We start from the raw sequence: 22,096 nt of genomic DNA, 5'->3' as shown, positions 1-22,096 counted from the left end.
TCTTTGTTTGTGTGCAGTCTTTCATTGATTCTGTCGTGTCTCTTAGTATTCACTGTGAACGTCTGCAAGGAAATGAATCTCAGGGTTGTATATGGTGACAGATATGTTATTTGCTTACTTACTTAGGCCCTTAGATCCTTCATGGAGCATAGACCTTCGATGACCTCCCATCTCCATTGTCCTCTGAAGTCAAATAGTATGGTTGGAATTCATCAATGTTTCTGCAATCCATTGTATCCACCGTATAAGGGATTGGCCTAGACAGTTTCACCAGAGCCCTGTTAGTGGGACTTACCCGGGTCCATCTCTCGCGACGGGGGACGTGTGGTTGGACTTTGAGAGGCGAAGTATATGTACTTTCATAATAAATTTATTTTGAACTTCAAGGCACTGCCCTTTGAGCACATCCTCGATGGCTTTGTTGGTGACAGAAATGCCGCAGCGCCAAGTTAATGTTGAGACCGTAAAGCCCGTCTCTCCCTGCACCCCAGGTGAATGTAGCAGTCTACAGACTAATTGTTGGTAAATGGGATTTGACTAGAGGTGAGCAGACGGGCCTGACTCCATAATAGTCTGGAGGCTAATATTATCAATGATCTGACCATTAAGACATTGCTTCCTTTGAGATCATACTCTGCACTGCCTGGTTGCCATTCCTCTGCTAAAACGTGACTCTACTTTGGAAGGGGTACGAAATGCAATGAGATATCCTCAGATTCTGAAAGGTGCTATGCAAGTACAGGTCTACCTGAAGAGTTCCTGAGATTCCAGAAAGTGCTATGCAAAGAGATGTCTATTTGTGGATGCCCTGAGATTCTGAAAGCCACTAAGGCAAACACAGACTATCTGGGAAGTACAATGGTGAGACCCAATGTAGATTGGGAGTCTGCTTCAATGAGCATCTATGCTCTGTCTGCCAGAACAAGCGGGATCTCCCAGTGGCCAGCTATTTTATTTCCACTTCCCATTCCCATTCTTCCGCTGTTGTGGTGGGCCACACTTAGGTTGGAGGAACAACACCTTATATTCCATTTAGGTATCCTCCAACCTGATGGCATGAACATTGATTTCTGTAAGTTCTGGTAATGCCCCCCCCCCAACTCCTTGTCCATTTCCCGTCTCCTTGTCCCCCATGTTATCTTCTTGCCCACCCATCGCCTCCCTCTAGAGCTCCTCCCCACTTTTCTTTCTTCCATGGCCTTCTGTCTCTTTCACCAACACCAATATAAGGGAGATGAGGCTGAGTACAGGGCTATGGTAGGAAACTTTGTCACATGGTGTGAGCAGAATTATCTGCAGCTTAATGTGAAAAAGTTTAAGGAGCTGGTGGTAGACCTGAGGAGAGCTAAGGTACCGGTGACCCCTGTTTCCATCCAGGGGGTCAGTGTGGACATGGTGGAGGATTACAAATACCTGGGGATACGAATTGACAATAAACTGGACTGGTCAAAGAACACTGAGGTTGTCTACAAGAAGGGTCAGAACCATCTCTATTTCCTGAGGAGACTGAGGTCCTTTAACATCTGCCGGACGATGCTGAGGATGTTCTATGAGTCTGTGGTGGCCAGTGCTATCATGTTTGCTGTTGTGTGCTGGGGCAGCAGGCTGAGGGTAGCAGACACCAACAGAATCAACAAATTCATTCGTAAGACCAGTGATGCTGTGGGGATGGAACTGGACTCTCTGACGGTGGTGTCTGAAAAGAGGATGCTGTCCAAGTTGCATGCCATCTTGGACAATGTCTCCCATCCACTACATAATGTACTGGGTGGGCACAGGAGTACATTCAGCCAGAGACTCATTCCACCGAGATGCAACACAGAGCGTCTTAGGAAGTCATTCCTGCCTGTGGCCATCAAATTTTACAACTCCTCCCTTGGTGGGTCAGACACTCTGAGCCAATAGGCTGGTCCTGGACTTATTTCATAATTTACTGGCATAATTTACATATTACTATTTAACTATTTATGGTTTTATTACTATTTATTATTTATGGTGCAACTGTAACGAAAACCAGTTTCCCCCGGGATCAATAAAGTATGACTATGACTATGACTATGACAATCAACCCCCCCCAGCTCTTTACTTCATCCCTCCGCCTCCCGGTTTCATCTGTCGCCTTGTGTTTCTCTTGCCCTTTCCCCCCACCTTTTAAATCTACTCTTTGCTTTTTCTCTCCAGTCCTGCTGAAGGTTTCGGGCTGAAACATCAATGGTACTTTTTTCATAGATGCTGCCTAGCCTGCTGAGTTCCTCCAGCAATTTGTGTGTGTGATGTGGGGAAGTTGTGAGATTTGAAAGGCATTATGCAAATACTGGTCTATATTTGGTATTGGTTTATTATTACCGTGTTTACAGTCAACAGCCAAAACCTTTTCTCTCCCACCACTTCATACATAGGAACATCCTGCAGGAAGAGAGGAATAGGGAGAGGAGGAGGTGTGTAGTAGGAGGGGAGGAGGGGTGGGAGAAGGAGGAGGAGACGTGTAGGAGGAGGGGAGGGGTGGAGGAGGAGGTGTGTAGTAGGAGGGGAGGAAGGGTGGGTGGAGAAGGGGAGAAGGGGAGGAGATGTGTAGGAGGTGGGGACAGAGAAGGAGGAGATGTGTAGGAGGAGGGGACGGAGGAGGAGGAGATGTGTAGGAGGAGGGGACGGAGTGGGAGAAGGAGGAGATGTGTAGGAGAAGGGGACGGAGGAGGAGGAGGTGTGTAGGAGGAGGGGACGGAGGAGGAGGAGATGTGTAGGGGGAGGGGACGGAGGAGGAGATGTGTAGGAGGAGGGGATGGAGTGAGAGGAGGAGGAGATGTGTAGGAGGAGGGGATGGAGTGGGAGAAGGAGGAGATGTGTAGGAGAAGGGGACGGAGGAGGAGGAGATGTGTAGGAGGAGGGGACGGAGTGGGAGGAGGAGGAGATGTGTAAGAGGTGGGGACAGAGAAGGAGGAGATATGTAGGAGATGGGGACGGAGGAGGAGGAGGAGGAGGAGATGTGTAAGGGGAGGGGATGGAGGAGGAGGAGATGTGTAGGAGGAGGGGATGGAGTGAGAGGAGGAGGAGATGTGTAGGAGGAGGAGATGGAGTGGGAGGAGATGTGTAGGAGGAGAGGATGGAGTGGGAGGAGGAGATGTGTAGGAGAAGGGGACGGAGGAGGAGGAGATGTGTAGGAGGAGGGGACGGAGGAGGAGGAGACGTGTAGGAGGAAGGGACAGAGGAGGAGAAGGAGGAGATATGTAGGAGGAGGGGACGGAGGAGGAGGAGGAGATGTGTAGGAGATGGGGACGGAGGAGGAGGAGGAGGAGGAGATGTGTAGGAGGAGGGGACGGAGGAGGAGGAGGACCCTGAGTCTGTTACTGTTGCAGCAGTCTACAGTTGAATACAAAATGTCTTGTCTTCTGCTGAGCGAACAAGGGGGGCAGCACTAACTCCAACTTGAATGGTACGCCACACCACCCCTGGCACTCTGGTGAGGCACACCGACTGCAATGCCTCTCTCCTGGGTGGCTGTAAGCAGGCAACACTGTGGCTTGAGGCCTAGTCCAAGCTATAACCAGGGCTACGCAGCTCCCTCGCTGTCTGCCAAAAAATCAATAAATCGGACTTGCAGCACACCACATTAACAATCATAGTCATAGTCATAGTCATACTTTATTGATCCTGGGGGAAATTGGTTTTCGTTACAGTTGCACCATAAATAATAAATAGTAATAAAACCATAAATAGTTAAATAGTAACATGTAAATATGTAAATTATACCAGGAAATAAGTCCAGGACCAGCCTATTGGCTCAGGGTGTCTGACCCTCCAAGGCAGGAGTTGTAAAGTTTGATGGCCACAGGCAGGAATGACTTCCTATGACGCTCTGTGTTGCATCTCGGTGGAATAAGTCTCTGGCTGAATGTACTCCTGTGCCCAACCAGTACATTATGTAGTGGATGGGAGACATTGACCAAGATGGCATGCAACTTGGACAGCATCCTCTTTTCAGACACCACCGTCAGAGAGTCCAGTTCCATCCCCACAACATCACTGGCCTTACGAATGAATTTGTTGATTCTGTTGGTGTCTGCCACCCTCAGCCTGCTGCCCCAGCACACAACAGCAAACATGATAGCACTGGCCACCACAGACTCGTAGAACATCCTCAGCATCGTCCGGCAGATGTTAAAGGACCTCAGTCTCCTCAGGAAATAGAGACGGTTCTGACCCTTCTTGTAGACAGCCTCAGTGTTCTTTGACCAGTCCAGTTTATTGTCAATTCGTATCCCCAGGTATTTGTAATCCTCCACCATGTCCACACTGACCCCCTGGATGGAAACAGGGGTCGCCGGTACCTTAGCTCTCCTCAGGTCTACCACCAGCTCCTTAGTCTTTTTCACATTAAGCTGCAGATAATTCTGCTCACAGCATGTGACAAAGTTTCCTACCATAGCCCTGTACTCAGCCTCATATCCCTTGCTGATGCATCCAACTATGGCAGAGTCATCAGAAAACTTCTGAAGATGACAAGACTCTGTGCAGTAGTTGAAGTATGAGGTGTAAATGGTGAAGAGAAAGGGAGACAAGACAGTCCCCTGTGGAGCCCCAGTGCTGCTGATCACTCTGTCAGACACACAGTGTTGCAAGTACATGTACTGTGGTCTGCCAGTCAGGTAATCAAGAATCCATGACACCAGGAAAGTATCCACCTGCATCGCTGTCAGCTTCTCCCCCAGCAGAGCAGGGCGGAAGGTGTTGAACGCACTGGAGAAGTCAAAAAACATGACCCTCACAGTGCTCGCTGGTTTGTCCAGGTGGGCGTAGACACGGTTCAGCAGGTAGACGATGGCATCCTCAACTCCTAGTCGGGGCTGGTAGGCGAACTGGAGGGGATCTAAGTGTGGCCTGACCATAGGCCAGAGCAGCTCCAGAACAAGTCTCTCCAGGGTCTTCATGATGTGGGAGGTCAACGCCACCGGTCTGTCGTCATTGAGGGCGCTGGGGCGTGGCGTCTTCAGCACAGGGACAAGGCAGGACATCTTCCACAGCACAGGAACCCTCCGGAGCCTCAGGCTCATGTTGAATACATGGCAAAGTACTCCTCATAGCTGAGGGGCACAGGCTTTGAGCACCCTGGTACTGACACCATCCGGTCCTGCAGCCTTGTTTGGGTTGAGATGTTGAAAAATTGGGTTGAACAATGTTCAACAGGGTCACACGATCATATGAAAAGTGACTCATTGTTAGACTGCATACTCCTCCAATGCCTCCCTGACTATTGAACAGTCACCCAGTATGATAAGGTGGACTTTTGACAGTCTCCTTGTTATGGCCTTGCACCTTATTGTCTGTCTGCACTGCACTTTCTCTGTAACTGTAACACTTTATTCTGCATTCTGTTACTGTTTTACCTTGTACAACCTCAATGCACTGACATGATCTCATTGAAACCTACAGAATATTTAAAGTTCTAGATAGAGTGGACGTAGTTTCCAATGGAGAGTCTAGGACCACAGAGAGAATAGCCTCAGGATACAAGGTTGTCCCTTTAGAACAGAAATGAGGAGGAATTGCTTTAGTCAGAGGGTGGTGAGTCTGTGGAATTCATTGCCATGGATGGCTGTGGAGACCAAGTCATTGGATATATTGAAAATGGACCTACTGACCGATACATCTTTGGAATGTGAGAGAAAACCAAAGCACCTGGAGGAAACCCATGCATTCATAGGGACTACATACAAACTCTTTACAGACATCATCATCATTATGTTGTCTGACGTGGGTGAACGTGCTTTTTTGTCCATGGTTGTTCTTGGCTAATTTTCTACATAAGTGGTTTGCCATTGCCTTTTTCTGGGCAGTGTCTTTGCAAGATGGCGACCCCAGCCATTATCAATACTCTTCAGAGATCGTCTGCCTGGTGCCAGTGGTTGCCTAGCCAGGACTTGTGATCTGCACCAGTTGCTCATATGACCATCCACCACCTGCTCCCATGGCTTCACGTGACCCTGAGCAGCGGGTGCTATACCTCGCCCAAGGGTGATCTGCAGTCTAGCAGAAGGAAGGAGTGCCTTAAACCTCCTTTGGTAGAGACGTATCTCCATCTTTGGCTGGAGACAACCACCTTTGGCATTGCAAATTTACACCACCACTGTGTGACAATATTGTCCCATAAATCAGGATGCTGCCTCGATTAGTGAACACTTCTGAAGAGGAAATGTTGAGCAAGCTAAAATTTTCTCTTTGGAATGAAGGAGAATGAGAAGTAACTTGATAGAAGTGTATAAGATTATGTAGAGTGGACAACCAGTGCCTTTTACCCAGGTTGGCAAGAACCAATACCAGAGGGCATCTGTTTAAGTTTAGGAGGGACATCAGAGGTAAGTTATTTTAACAGGAGAGCGGTAAACACCTGGAAATGTCACGGTGCTGACCGTTAATTCCTCATTTTCTCCTAATTCCCTTTGATTGTGCCACGGTTCCAACCGCTAATTCCCTATTTTCTCCTAAGTTCCTTTGATGGCGGTGCACCTGGTTTTCATCAAGACCTGCAGCATAAGAACCTTGGCCTTGCGCCCACTAGTTGCCAGATCGTTGGTTTTGCCAGTGTGGTAATCAACATTTCCCGGCCGCTTAGGATTATGTGTTCTAAGTTTTGCTTCAGTACCGAGATTTACTTGTGAAACTCAGTCTCTCCGTGTCAAGATAAGTTTTCTAAGTTTTACTTCAGCACCAAGGTTTACCTGTGTGACTCTGTCTCTCCATACTAAGAAAAGTTTTGCCTGCCACTTTCCTTTCTACGCTCTGTGTCAAGATAAGTTCTGCCTGCCTCCTGCTTTCCTGCACTCCCTCCTGTTTGCCATTCGACGCTCACGCCCACATCTGCATCCTAATTCAATCTCCGTGCCTGTGTCCTGCATTTGGATTCGCCTCGTTCGTTGCAACAGGAATACTCTACCATGGGTATTGGTAGAGGTTGATATAACAGGGACATTTAAGAGACTCTTAGACATGTAAACTGGGAGGTTGAGGGCTGTGTAGGAGCGAAACGTTAGATTGATCATGGAGTAAGTTAAAAGGTCAGCACAGCATCATGGGCCGAAGGGTCTGTACTGTGCTGTAATGGTCTATGTTCTATGAGGGATGATATTATTGGTAGTGTAGGACTTCTACAGACAGAGGTTGAGTGCCACTCTGTGTCTTTGTGTGCTGGTGACTGTAGCGGGTTTTGAACGTGGAACTGATGACAACTGGAGATTAGAATCTAAGAGCTGTTTTATTGAAAGAATTTGTTGTGTGTTAATTCCGTGTGTTAGAATACCCATCATCAGAGTCGCTTTGTCCGGAATATATCCGTGACCCCGGACAGGTTTAATCGCGGGCAGTCCGCCGGCTCGTACCATGCGGAGAGCGAGCGAGTAATCTGTATGCTGTGTGGAATCGCTTCAGTGATGCGGGAGGAAGTCAGTGGGCCAGGCAGCCTCGGGTGAGGAGTTTCAGCCCGAAATTCTTACACCATCCCTCCTTTCCCACAGTTAACACCTGTCAGCTTGTACTCCTTCCTCTTTATCCCCCTTCTTATTCTGATTTCTGACCCCATCCTTCCCTGCTCCTCTCTTTCTCCATTCTGGCTTCCCTCTTACACTTTCTCTTCATCTCGCCTGCTCGTCTCCTCCTTCTTCCCTGTTTCTCCTCTCCTGTCAAATTCCTTCTTTTTTACCTCTTTACCTCTTCCTCCAATCACCTCCCATCTTCTAACTTCATCCCACCCACCTTCTCCCTCACCTGGTCTCACCTATCACCTGCCAGCTTGTACAACTCCCGCCCCCCAACCTCTTTATTCATGCTTCTGACCTCTTCCTTCCCAGTCCAGATGTAGGGTCTCAGGCCAAATCGCCAAGTGTCCATTCACTTCTAACCTGCTGAGTTCCTTCAGCACTTTCTGTGCACTGTTCAAGATTCCCAGCCCCTCAGGATCCTTCATTCCCTCCCCCCCAGTACTGCCTCTTGTTGCTTACACCCCACACCTCATACCCACACCGACCAGTCACCGTCCTGCTGGGTTTTCCTGTGACCTGCTGCTAGGAGAGTTCTTCTTACCAGGAGTCACTTCACCATTTCCTGCCAGTCACTCTATGTTCAGGTACTCCTGCACCCAGTGTCACTTCATGTACTGTACAGTCACTCTATGTATAGAAGCTAACCTTAGGTGTTTACGGCCACACTGAAACAGTTACATTGTGTTTTATAGGCTTGCTTTTCTATTTATATTTTTTGTGTGCGTTGGATCCGGAGTAACAATCATTTAGTTCTGCTTTATGCTCCTGTACTGAAGAGCAACAAGAAACTCTCCTGAATCTTGAATCTCCAGAATGTAATCGCTTCACCTTGTTTAGGTAATGGCGAAGCTGCACCAGGACTGTGATCTGGTGTCGGAGATAAAGCGGGAGAGGGATGAATGCCTACAGAAGATCAGAGCGATGAGAAACACCTCAGTCTCAGGTAGGCAGCTCCTGAATTCTGCTGAAGGGTCTCGGCCTGAAATGTCGACTGTTTATTAACTGCCTGACTTGCTGAGTTCCTCCCACATTTTGTGTGTGTTGGCCTGGATTTCCAGTATCTGCGGATTCTCTGGTATTTATACTATATCCTGCTTTATTTTGTTTGTATTACCTTGATGTACTTATGAACATAAGACCATAAGACATAGGAGTAGAATTAGCCACCCAGCCCATCGAGTCTGACCACCATTCCATCATGGCTGATTTATTATCTCTCTCAATCCCAGTCTCCCACCTTCTCCCCGTAACCTTTCACACGCTGAATAATCAAGAATCGATCAACTTCCACTTTAAATATACCGAATGACTTGGCCTCTACAGCTACTGGTGTTACTGAATTCCAAATAGACGTCCCTCTATCTTGAGGCTGTGCCCTCTGGTCCTAGACTCCCCCACGAAAGGAAACATCCCCTCCACATCTAATCTATTTAGGCATTTCAACGTTCGATAGGTTTCAGTGAGATCCCCCTTTATTCTTATAAATTCCAGCGAGTACTGGCTCAGAGCCATCAATTGCTGCTCATACGATAACCCTTTCCGTCCCAGAATCATTCTCGTGCACCTCATCTGAACCCTCTCCAGTGTCAGCACATGTATGGAATAATCTGCCTGGATGAAACGCAAACAGATGTTTTTTTCTCCCTGTGCCCTGATACACGTAACAGTAATAAGCTGACTGGTTATCTCCTCTCTTAATACAGCTCAGTGCCTGTTTTGGGAGGCCCATGTGCAACATATGTGATCTGTGCAATGGATCTGACTGAGAGTAGACGGCCCCTGAATACTGGGCACGTGGGTCTGCCACTCTTTCCAGAGGTCTTGTTTAGAGATACGGCTTAGTAACAGCCCCTTTCCAGCCCAACGAGCCCGATTACACCCATATGACCAATTAACCTCCTCCAAGAGGACCACAACCTTGTCGTAGGGTTTGGAGGCTTGCGTGCCTTAATGATCCGGAGAACTGTGTTGGCTGAAGTCAGGGCCTTTCGCTTTGGCTCCTGATAGGGTCACCCATGCCGAACATGTAGGGTAGAGGCCACGCTCAGGGCTAACAGCCCTGACTGGTCAAACAAAATTGTTATGGAAACAGCAGTTCTATACAGACAGAGAGGGAGGACCTTCATTGCTGCCCTAAATGCCAGTGGCCAAGCAGCAAGTGAGACCAAGTAACCTACTAACCCCTACGTCTTTGGAATGTGGGAGGAATGTGAAGCACCCGGAGTAAAGTCCACTCAGTCACGGGGAGTACGTGCAAACTCCTTACAGACAACGACTGGAATTGGGCCTGGGTTGCTGATGCTGTAATAGTGTTACACTAGCCGTGACACTGCTGTGTCGCCGCAAACTTTCCTCCAATCGCTTTAAGATTACGCCATCTCACGTTAGCCATTACCACCCTGGCAAAAGTGTCCGGGCCGTCCCCTCGATCCATGCCTCTTATGAGAAGTAGCTTTTTGCAACAGCAGCTCATTACCTGTAAAATATGTGTTTAATTTAAATTTAATTTGTGTTTTTCTTGTAATTGCTGCTTATCTGATGCTCCGTGTTTGTGATACTGCTGCAAGCTTTCCATTGCCCCTGTGTACACAGGGACTTGTGCAGATGACAATAAACTTGACTTTGACCTTGACATTACAAACACACCTTTGTATAAATTATGTACAACTGATATGTCAAAATAAACATTAGAGGAGATTGGATAGGTACCTGGAAGGCAGAGGTATAGACACATTTGGTCTGTGTACAGATAGTCAGGACTAGACAAATGATTTAAGATAGTTTATTGTCAGTACACAAATGTAAAGGAGAATGAAATGATTGTTGCTCTGAATCTGATGCAGGACCGGTAGGTTCGTTCGTTATGTATGACATGGGTGATTATGCTCTTTCCAACACCATCTTCCTACAGAAGTGATTTGCCATTGCCTTCTTCTGGGCAGTGTCTTTACAAGACGGGTGACCCCAGCCATTATCTGTTCTCATCAGAGACTGTCTGCCTGACGTCAGTGGTCGCATAACCAGGATTTGTGATGTGCACTGGCTGCTCATACAACTATCCACCATCTGTTCCCTGGGCTTCAACCCACAAAGATTCACCATCTTCCAATCCTATGCTACATCTTTCTACTGATTTGATGCCAAGCCATGCCATCTCCTCTGCCTACCTTCCTATCCCTCTGATACAACGTGTAACCTTGGCCATTCAGCTCCCAACTACAACCATCCTTCAGCCACGATTCAGTGATGGCCGCAGCATCATACCTGACAATCTGTAATGGAGCAACAAGATCATCCACCTTTTTTCTTGTACTCCATGCACTGAGAGATAACACTTTGAGTGCTGTATTTGCCACCCTGTTTGATTCTGCACCCCTAATGCACTGATATTCATCCTGCTTGCTGCCATTATGTCCTGTCATCTGCCTGCCCTTCCTGACAGTCTGACCGCACTCCACCTTTGCTTTTTCACCATCCGTCCAATCATGAATCCCTTCACTCCGGTCCCCACCCTCATGCCAAATTAGTTTAAACCCACCCCCCAACAGCTCTAACAAACCTGTCCATTGAGTGCAGGTCAAAGAATGGAAAAAAGAAACAAAAAAAGTTTTAAAGATTCGGTTTATTTGTCACATGTAGATCGGATGATAGAACCAGTGGCACGGTAGTGTAGTGGTGAGCACAACGCTTTACAGTACCAGTAACCCGGTTCAATTCCTGCCGCTGTCTGTAAGGAGTTTGTATGTCCTCCTCTTGACCATGTGGGTTTCCTCCAGGTGCTCTGGTTTCCTCCTTCAGTCCAAAGATGTACTGGTTAGATTAGATTAGATTAGATTAGATTATGAGGACACGCAGTCCTCTTTTATTGTCATTTAGTAATACATGCATTAAGAAACGATACAATGTTCCTCCAGAATGGTACCACTGAAACACAAGACAAACTAAGACTAAAAAAAACTGAGAAAAACCACATAATTATAACATATAGTTACAACAGTGCAAAGCAATACCGTAATTTGATGAAGAACAGACCATGGGCATGGTTAAAAAAAAAGTCCCATCATCTCACGCAGACGGTAGAAGGGAGAAACTCTCCCTGCCATGAACCACCAGCGCCACAAACTTGCCGATGCAGCACCCTGGAAGTACCCGACCGCAGTCCGACTCTTGAGCCCGTCTGAAAACTCCGAGCCTCCAACCAGCCCTCCGACACCGAGCACCGAGCACCATCCCTGCCGAGCGCTTCAACCCCGTCCCGGCAACAGGCAATAGGCAAAGTCGAGGATTTGGGTCCTTCCCCTCCGGAGATTCTCGATCGCACAGTAGCAGCGGCAGTGAAACAGGCATTTCAGAAGTTTCTCCAGATGTTCCTCCGTGCCTCTCACGCCTGTCTCCATCAAATCAGGATTCTGCACGGCATCCTACTTAACAAATACTGATATCGTTTTGGAGCGGCCGTGCGCGTTGCGTCGCGCCACCATTTTCTCCTCCCCTCCTTTAGTAGGTTAATCAGCCATTGTAAATTGTCCTGTGATTTGGCTTGAGTTAGATTAGGCTTGGTCTTGTAGGGCCTATTCTGAGCTGTATCTCCATAAATAAATAATAAACACTACTCAGCCCATCACCCCTACTGGGGCAAAGATTGCTGACAGCAGCTCACCAGAATCCTCTGACCCGGGCCAGTCTTTCAAGTTGTCCCCAGGTGGAGCTCATCCTCAAAGATCCTTCCTCTCCCTGAGATGTGGCCTCTGGAGCTGTTGGTGGTGTTTCAGTAGCTCTGGCTTTTTATGGCTGCCCCATGCCTAACCTCCTCCTTTAACAGCCGGGCTTGGGACCATCCATAGCCAAGTTACACGAGAGTGAGATGATTGCTACTCCGGATCCGATGCAGTGATTTAAAAAAAGCCACAATAAGTATAAATCAATAACCATCTGGTTAGCATGGACTAGATGGGCCGAAGGGCCTGATTCTGTCCTGTGATGTCTCTATAACATAATGACACTAGTACAAGTTGAGGGAGAAAGCCATCAATGTAATCTGAGGTAGTGTTGTTGAGGTGGTCTTTGTGTTGAGTACCAGATGTACATGATAAACACTGTAGATTGTTTTTCGGTCTTTCATTGATTCTGTTGTGGTTATTATTCTATAGATTTAGTGAGTATGCCCACACAAGTTGAATCTCAGGGTTGTATATGGTGACATACACAGAATGTACTTTGATGATAAGTTTACTTTGAACTTTGAGATTGGTTCATTCCCTCAGCCCTCTCTCTGCCATTGTTTACAGGATGCCGGATGGTCTGGGAATATGGGCTGTGCTGGCCCAGTGCCGAGCATGGAGAGACTGTCAGCGTGTCCTGCCCAAAAGTCTTCCTGCAGTTCAGTCCTGTTCTAGGTAAGAACTGTACGTCTGCAAAGCACTTACTTGTCAGAAGCTTTGGATTAATCAGAAATGTGACTAATGTGACTAACCCTTCTTCTCTTCGGCTGTCCGTCGATTTCGATGTTGACTGTGCTGAGAGTTTAGTCTCTGCAGGCACGTTTATGGGCCACAAGACCAGCATTGGATCGGCACTTTCTCCCACATCAGTTGCATTTGTGATTTGACTGGTCTAGCACTGAATGTCTGCGTTCATTACCTGCTTCATATTTCTTCTGCCTTTTCTCCTCGATAGCTGGGATTGACTTCTTGACAATACACTGCCAACTTCTTCTGTCCAAAGCATCTTTCTTCCAGGTGTTGACATTCATGTCTGTGTTCTTCATATGGCACTTGAGCACGTCTTTGTAGGGCAGCTTCTGACAACTATGCTTCCTCTTTCCTTGGTGTAGCTCGCCAGAGAAAACAGGTTTGGGTAAATGATCTCCACTCATTCTTGTGACGTGACCAGTCCAACGCAGCTGATAGGTTGTAATAACACATTGGTGAGGGAAGAGCAGTAGATGTAGTGTATATTGATTTCAGCAAGGCATTTGATAAGGTACCCCATGTAAGGCTTATTGAGAAAATGAGGAGGCATAGGATCCAAGGGGACATTGCTTTGTGGATCTAGAACTGGCTTGCTCACAGAAGGCAGAGAGTGGTTGTAGACGGGTCATATTCTGCATGGAGGGCGGTGAACAGTGGTGTGCCTCAGGGATCTGTTCTGGGACCCTTACTCTTACTCTTCGTGATTTTTATAAATGAGCTGGATGAGGAAGTGGAGGGATGGGCTAGTAAGTTTGCTGATGACACAAAGGTTGGGGGTGTTGTGGAGAGTGTGGAGGGCTGTCAGAGGTTACAGTGGGACATTGATAGGATGCAAAACTGGGCTGAGAAGTGGCAGATGGAGTTCAACCCAGATAAGTGTGAAGTGGTTAATTTTGATAGGTCAAATATGATGGCAGAATATAGTATTAATGGTAAGACTCTTGGCAATGTGGAGGATCAGAGGGATCTTGGGATCTGAGTCCATAGGATGCTCAAAGCAGCTGCGCAGGTTGACTCTGTGGTTAAGAAGGCGTACGGTGTATTGGACTTCATCAATTGTGGAATTGAATTTAGGAGCCGAGACGTAATGTTGCAGCTATGTAGGACCCTGGTCAGACCCCACTTGGAGTAATGTGCTCAGTTCTGGTCGACTCACTGCAGGAAGGATGTGGAAGCCATAGAAAGGGTGCAGAGGAGATTTACAAGGATGTTGCCTGGATTGGGGAGCATGCGTTATGAGAATAGGTTGAGTGAACTTGGCCTTTTCTCCTTGGAGCGACAGAGGATGAGAGGTGACCTGATAGAGGTGTATAAGATGATGAAAGGCATTGATCGTGTGGATAGTCAGAGGCTTTTTCCCAGGGCAGAAATGGTTGCCACAAGAGGACACAGGTTTAAGGTGCTGGGGAGTAGGTACAGAGGAGATGTCAGGGGTAAGTTTTCTACTCAGAGTGGTGAGTGCATGAAATGTGCTGCCGGCAACAATGGTAGAGGCAGATACCATAGGGTCTTTTAAGAGACTTTTAGGGATCAATGAAAATACATGGAGCTTAGAAAAATAGAGGGCTATTGGCAAGCCTAGTAATTTCTAAGGTAGGGACATGTTCAGCACAACTTTGTGGGCCGAAGGGCCTGTATTGTGCTGTAGGTTTTCTATGTTCTATGTTTTAAATAACTGTCTGGTGTTCAGAATCAGGCTTATTATCACTGGTATGAAATGAGGCATAAAAATGCCATGTTGTAAAAATAAATAAATAGTGCAAAGGTGATAGTGTTCATGGGTTCATAGACTGTTCAGAAATCTCTCTCTTGCTGCTGCCATCAGGAAGGAGGTACAGGAGCCTTAGGTCCCACACCACCAGGTTCAGGAGCAGTTATTACCCCTCAATCATCGGGCTCCGGAACCAGTGTGGATAACTTCACTCACCCCAACTCTGAACTGATTCCACAACCTATGGACTCACTTTCAAGGACCCGACAACTCATGTTCTCAGTATTCTTTATTTACTTATTGACTTACCATTATTGTTATATCGTTATATTTTCTCAGCTCTAGCTGGTGAAATCTGAGGTGCAGGTATAGCCAGACACACTTATTTTTCAATTGTTAGGAAACTTCAGTTTGTTCCACTGGTGTTTAGTATTGTGGCTTTTGGGAGGTTTACGTAGATAGTTGTGTAGCCCTAATTGTTCAATGCTATAGTGTAGTGGCTTTGGGATGACACCAGTTGTAGGTATTACTATTGGGAACCAGTTCATGTTCCAAAGTCTTCCAATTTCCTCTCATAATTCAGCGTATTTCTGGTGTTTCTCACTTATCGATTTGTGTAAGTTATGAGTGTTTGGAATGGCTGTATCTATTAAGTAAGTTCTTCTAAAGCTATTATTAATATTACTATTTTGTATTTGCACAGTCTGTCTTCCTTTGCATATTGATTGTCAGTCTTTGTGTGTAGTTTTTCATTGATTCCATTGTATGTCTTTGTTCTACTGTGAATACCTGCAGGTAATGTATCTCTGAGTTGATATGGAGACACGTGCACTCAGTAGCCACTTTATTAGGTGCACATGTACAGCTGCTTGTTAATGCAAATATCTGATCAGCCAATCATGTGGCAGCAACTCAGTGCATAAAAGCATGCAGACATGGTCAAGAGGTTCGGTTGTTGTTCAGCCCAAACATCAGAATGGGGAAGAAATGTGACCTAGGAGTCATTGACTGTGGAATGATTGTTGGTGCCAGACAGGGTAGTTTGAGTATCTCAGAAACTGCTGATCTCCTGGGATTATCACACACAACTGTCTCTAGAGTTTACAGAGAATGGTGCGAGGAACAAAAAAAGCATCCAGTGAGTGTCAGTTCAATGGGGAAAATGCATTATTAATGAGAGAGGTCAGAGGAGAATGGCCAGACTGGTTCAAACTGACAGGAAAGTGACAGTAACTCAAGTAACCACACATTACAACAGTAGTGTGCAGAAGAGCATCTCTGAATGCACAACACATTGAACCTTGAGGTGCATGGTCTACGGCAGCAGAAGACCACAAGTGTACACACAGTACCACGATTAAGTACAGGAAGTAACTAAGAAAGTGGTCACTCTGTACATACTTTACTTTGATAATAAGTTTAATTTAAACTTTGAACTTTGATGATGGAGGGAAAGAAGCTGTTTCTGAATCATTGAGTGTACCTCCTCTGTATCAATAGTAACAAAACGAGGGCATGTCCTGGATTGTGAGCGTCCTTAGCGATAGACGATGTCCTCCAGAGGCGATGCGTCTTGAGGATGAAAAATTACTGTGAGTTATAAAAGTACCTAAATGGTGGAAAGTTGGAAGTAGTGCAAAAATAGGAAATAAAGAAAATTATTCCTGAATCATTGAGTGTAGGAATGCCAAGGTCAAGAAAGGATTCTGGAGGTTTTCAAAGTGGTTCCCTGATGGATGGGCCCTCTGAATGACTGGTTTCTTGGTCTGTTTGGCAGGGGTGCTCAATAGAAATTGTACCAGTGAAGGATGGTCAAGCGCACTGCCACCAGGCATAATTTTTTGTATGACGAATGAGACAACACAAAATGGAGAGGTGAGTGATGGGGAGATTTGCCTTCCACTCTGGGATCACTTGGAAGAGGGCTGTGAGTGAAAGACACTTTGTGAGGTGGTAGAGTGTCTGTAAGGCTAGTCTCTTTCCTTCACTTGTTGCTCTATTCATATACCCAGCCGGGATATGTCAGCAGACTCCCCACCTTCATTTCCAAGGATCTGTGTCCATAAGACATAGAAGCAGGAATAGGCCACTTGGCTCATTGCCTGTGCTGGCATTCCATCATGGCTGATGTATTATCCCTCTCCTGCCTTCTCTCTGTAACCTTTGATGCCCTGACTAACCAAGAACCTATCAACCTCCTCTTTAAAAACGAACTCAATGACTTTGCCTCCATGTCCACCTATGGCAATAAATTCAACAGATTTACCACACCCTGGCAAAAGAAATTCATTCTCATCTCCGTTCAAAATGGACGTCCCTCTATCCTGAGGCTGTGCCCTCTGGTACTAGACTCACCCACTGCAGGAAACATCCTCTCCGCATCCACTCTATCTTGGCCTTTCAATATGCGATAGGTTTCAAATGAGGTTCCACCCCCCCCCCATTCTTCTTAACTCCAGCGAGTATAGGCCCAGAGCCATCAAGTGCTCCTCATATGTTAACCCTTTCATTCCCTGAATCATTGTCCTGAACCCTCCTCTGCTAGCACATCTTTACTTAGATAAGGGGCCCAAAACTGCTCACAATACTCCAAGTGTGGTCTGACTACTGCCTGACACAGCCTCAGCATGACATTGTTGCTTCTATATTCTACCCCTCTCAAAATGAATGCTAACATCACATTTGTCTTCCTCACCACAGACTCAGACTGCAAGTTAACCTTTAGGAAACCGTGCACGAAGTCTCTCAAGTCCCCTTGCATCTCAGATTTTTTAAATTCTCTCCCCATTTACAAAAATATTTTATGCCTTTATTCATTCTACCAAAGTGCAGGACCATGAACTGCCTGTCACTATATTCCACCTTCCCCTTCATTGCCCATTCTCCCAATCTGTCCATGTCTTTCTGCAGACTCTCTGCTTCCTCAACACTACCTGCCCCTCTGCCTATCTTTGTATCATTTGTAAACTAGGCCATAAAGCCATCAATTCCAAATCATTGATAAATAACGTGAAAAGGAGCTGTCCCGATACAGACCCCTGTGGAACACCACTAGTCACTGGCAGCCAACTAGGATAGGCCCTCCTTATTCCTTCTCTTTGCCTCCTGCCAGTCAGCCAATCTTCTATCCATGCTAGTATCTTTCCTGTAATACCATGGGCTCTTAACTTGTTAAGCAGTGTATTGTACGGCAACTTGTCAAAGGCCTTCTGAAAGTCCAGGTAAACAGCATCCACTGATTCTGTTTTGTCTATCCCGCCTGTTATTTCCTGAAAGAATTCCAACTCATTTGCCAGGCAAAATTTCTCCTTAAGAAGAAATCCACTACATAATGTACTGGTTGGGCACAGGAGTACATTCAGCCAGAGACTTATTCCACTGAGATGCAACACAGAGCGTCATAGGAAGTCATTCCTGCCTGTGGCCATCAAACTTTACAACTCCTCCCTTGGAGGGTCAGACACCCTGAGCCAATAGGCTGGTCCTGGACTTATTTCCTGGCATAATTTACAGATCACTATTTAACTATTTATGGTTTTATTACTACTTAATTATTTATGGTGCAACTGTACGAAAACCAATTTCCCCCGGGATCAATAAAGTATGACTATGACTATTAAGGAAACCATGCTGACTTTGGCCTTTTTTATCATGTCCTGGTTACACTTCTGCCATTTCCTGATGATCAACCATTTTCATTCCTGTTCCAACATGTTGGGCCATAGCCTCCCTTTCTACCAGAGTCCCCTCTCAGAGTGGAGGAGCAACACCTCATATTCTGTCTAGGTAGTCTCCAACCTCATGACATGAACATCGATTTCTCTTTCCAATTTTTCCCTCCCTTTTCCCTCTTCGTCTATTTCCCACTCTGGACTCTCACATCCTCTCCTCACCTGCCTATCACCTACCCCTGATGACCCCCTCTTCTTTCCTTTCCCCCATGGTCCCACTCCCTTCTCCTATCAGATTCCTTCTTCAGCCACAAACAAGGGAAAATCTACAGATGCTGGAAATCCAAGCAACACACACAAGATACTGGAGGAACTCAGCAGGCCAGGCAGCATCTATGGAAAAAAAGTATAGCTGACATTTCAGGCCGAGACCTTTCTTTAGCTCTTTACCTTTCCCACCCATCTGGTTTCATGTATCACTTTCTAGCTAGTCCTCCTTCCCCTCACTCTTTTATTCTGGTGTCTTCCCTCTTCCTTTCCAGTCCTGATGAAGGTTCTCAGTCCGAAACGTCGACTATTTATTCCCCTCCATAGATGCTGCCTGGCCTGCTGAGTTCCTCTACCATTTTGTGTGTGGTTGCTCTGGATTTCCAGCATTTGCAGAATCTCTTGTATTCATGGTACCGTTGTTTCTTGTTTAGGTGTTGCTCCTTTTAGTAACATCCTGGTCTGTCATCGGCTTTGTCAAGGATTAAGGATCACCTTTGCTCCCCCATAAATTTTTACACGCATTAGGAATTTGCTGTGAAGTGTTAGCACAACTTGCAACAAAACACAACATCCAACAATTATAATTACAATGCTATCAGTATTATTAGTTTGTTTACTATTTATTTATGATTCTTTTCTGTTTGCAGTTTGTCTTCTTTCGCACATCGGTTATTTGTCAGATTTTGTGTGGCTTTTTTTGCATTTCTTTGTTCTATTCTACTGTGAATGCCCTCAAATAAATGAATCTCAGGGTAGTATATTGTGGCATATACGGACTTTGCTAATAAATATACTTTGAACTTTTAATTACATAGAAATAGAGGTACAGATATGGAATTTTAAAAATGCATAAAGACATAAATACTAGCATGCATTTACAATGTAAACAGTTATAAAAATCGTTTAAAGTGTTTTTGAGTTTACTGCAGTGGCGGGGTAATAGATAGAGGAGGGTGTGGGAGGGGTTAACTAGGTTTTGTTTGTTTGTGTGTAGTTTTTCATTGATTTTATTGTATTTCTATGAACGTCTATAAGAAAATGAATCTCTGGGTAATATATGGTGATATATACATGCTTCCGAATAAATTTACTTTGAACTTTGCATTATATAAAAAGTAAAGTGAGCACTTAAGGGATGGATATGGAATTTAAAATTTGTATAAAGACGTAAGTACCAGGAGAGCTGGGGCGGGGGGCATTGCTGGTTAGACTTTGTGTGTAGTTTTTCATCGGTTCTATTGAGATTCTTTGCATCTACTGTGAATGCCCACAATAAAATGAACCCCAGGGTAGTATGTATTTTGATAATGAATTTACTTTGAACTTTGAATGGTTGATAAGATTAACCATCGGGGGAAGAAACTTTTAAGATGAAGTGAAGTTTTTGTTTTAATAGACCCCCTGCACTTTCCAGAAGGGAGATTTTGGAAAAGGCTGTTTGGATAGTGCAGGGTGAATCATGTCCACAACGATTTCTCCTGCCCGGTCCTTTGCAGGAGACAAGTCTTGCAGTTATCCCTATTGAACAACACACACCGAGTGCTGAGTCTATGCTGAGGAACACGCTGAAACTCGGTGCAGTCACCACAGGAGCTCGATGGGAGAGAACTGAAGTGGAGGGTTCATCTGCTACTAGACAGGGAGGGGCTGGGTTGGGTGAGGAAGCCCCTCAAATTATTGTAGTCGTGTACTACCCCTGGGACCCATATGAGTGGCAACAGTCCTATTACTTTCAGAAATGCGATAGAACAATATGTAATGAATGTAAAAATGGAAAAGGCATTGCACCATTTATTCTTGTAAATATTTTTTATTACAAATAAAGTTTATTTTGATATATATAAATGATGGTGGCCTTCATGAACATTTAGGCATGAATATACATGGAATAGAGGATAATGTGCAGGGAGAAGAAAGCTATGGGTTTAATTTGGCATCAGCATTGTGGGCCAGAAGGCCTGTTCCTGTACTGTGCTGTTCAATGACTGGAATTGCTTTACATATTTCATCCCTTCTCTTCCCCTCAGCTGTCCATCGCCTCTTTCTGGTGCCCCTCCTTCCCTTTCCCCACTCTCCTTTCCAATCAGCTTCCTTCTCCTTCAGCCCTTTGCCCCTTCCACCAATCACCTCCCAGCTTCTCATCTTATTCCGCCTTCACCCAACCACCCGCCTTCCCCCTCACCTCGCCTCACCTACCACCTATGCGACGCACGCCGAATGCTGGAGTAACTCAGCAGCCAGGCAGCATCTGTGGTGAAAAAGTACAGTCGACATTTCAGGCCGAGACCCCCCCCCCCCAAGAGTGTCGTCTGTAATTTTTCCGTAGATGCTGTCCGGCCTGCTGAGTTCCTCCAGCATTTTGTGCGTGTTGCTCGGATTCCCAGCTTCTGCAGATTTTCTCTTGCTTAGCACCTATCCCCTGCCAGCTCGTACTCCTTTCCCTCCCTCCAGTGAGAAGAAATCAGAAATGTTGGAATGGCAGAGCAGACTCAATGGGCCAAATAGCCTAATTCTGCTTTTATGTCTAATTGTCTTGTTGCCTTTTTATTCTGGCTTCTTCCCCCTTCCTTTCCAAAGGTCGAATGTTTATTTCCCTCCACAGATGCTGTCTGACCCACTGAGTTCCTCCAGCACTTTGTGTGTGTTGCTTTACAGATCTCTGTGCTAAATTTATCATATCACAACCTTGCCTTTTGCTACGTGCTGGTTTCTCTTCTGTATTGCACTGACAGTGGGCAATAAGATCATTAGTTTTTACCATGTCATTATCAGAACACACAAATCAAATACAATGAACCTTGGCCTCTCCTTGTTTGGCAATTCCTAGGTTCCAGTGTGCGCGCACAACCTCTGAAAAGCAAATGTGAGTGTTAGTATTGATTGCTTTCAGCTGGGCACCTGTACATGGAGAGAGGGCACCATTAATCTGGCCGCTAGAATAACAAGACCTGACATCAAAGCACTATCAATACACATTTCTGTCTGAACGACTTTCTCTACATTGTTTGCACTTTTAATGTTAAATGACGATTAGGCACTCTCAGGTTGGAGAAGCAACGCCTCATATTCCGTCTGGGTGATCTTCCACCCTGATGGTACGAACATTGATTTCTCTCAACCTCCAGTAAATTCTACCCCCTCCCCTTCTCTTTTTTTCTATTCCCCATTCTGGCTTCCCTCTGATCTCTTCTCTGCTCCTCACCTGTTCATCAGCTCACTCTACTGGCCCTTCTCCTTTCCTTTCTCCCTCCCATGGTCCACCGTCCACCCTGTCAGTTCCACCTATCACCTCCAGCTTTCTTACTTCATCCCCCCCCCCACCCAGCAAACCCACCCCCTCATCTGGCCTCACCTATCAGCTGCCAGCTTGTCCCCACCCCCCACCTTCTCATTCTGGCTTCCTGCCCCTTCCTTTCCAGTCCTGACAAAGGGTCTCAGCCTAAA

The 22,096-nt window shown here is 46.0% G+C and overlaps 1 protein-coding gene across 3 annotated transcripts in view; it reads left to right on the top strand.

Annotated features, from left to right (window-relative positions):
* The window catches only part of ghrhrl (growth hormone releasing hormone receptor, like), an 87,704-nt gene that overhangs the window by 5,744 nt on the left and 59,864 nt on the right, over positions 1 to 22,096 (top strand). Inside the window, exons 2-5 of one of the 3 annotated variants that reach the window (XM_063044568.1) lie at positions 127 to 543; positions 8,367 to 8,472; positions 12,818 to 12,925; positions 16,489 to 16,586. In XM_063044568.1, coding sequence (XP_062900638.1) covers positions 8,370 to 8,472; positions 12,818 to 12,925; positions 16,489 to 16,586 — 309 coding nt within the window. In that variant the 5' untranslated portion in view covers positions 127 to 543; positions 8,367 to 8,369. Of the gene's footprint in view, positions 1 to 126; positions 544 to 580; positions 862 to 8,366; positions 8,473 to 12,817; positions 12,926 to 16,488; positions 16,587 to 22,096 lie in introns of those variants that run through there. The other 2 variants (XM_063044566.1, XM_063044567.1) reach the window with 2 other exon arrangements.

This window comes from Mobula hypostoma, chromosome 3 (genome assembly GCF_963921235.1).
Source record: "Mobula hypostoma chromosome 3, sMobHyp1.1, whole genome shotgun sequence".
NCBI classification, from domain to species: Eukaryota; Metazoa; Chordata; class Chondrichthyes; order Myliobatiformes; family Myliobatidae; genus Mobula; species Mobula hypostoma.
This window is presented reverse-complemented; position numbering and strand designations above follow the sequence as displayed.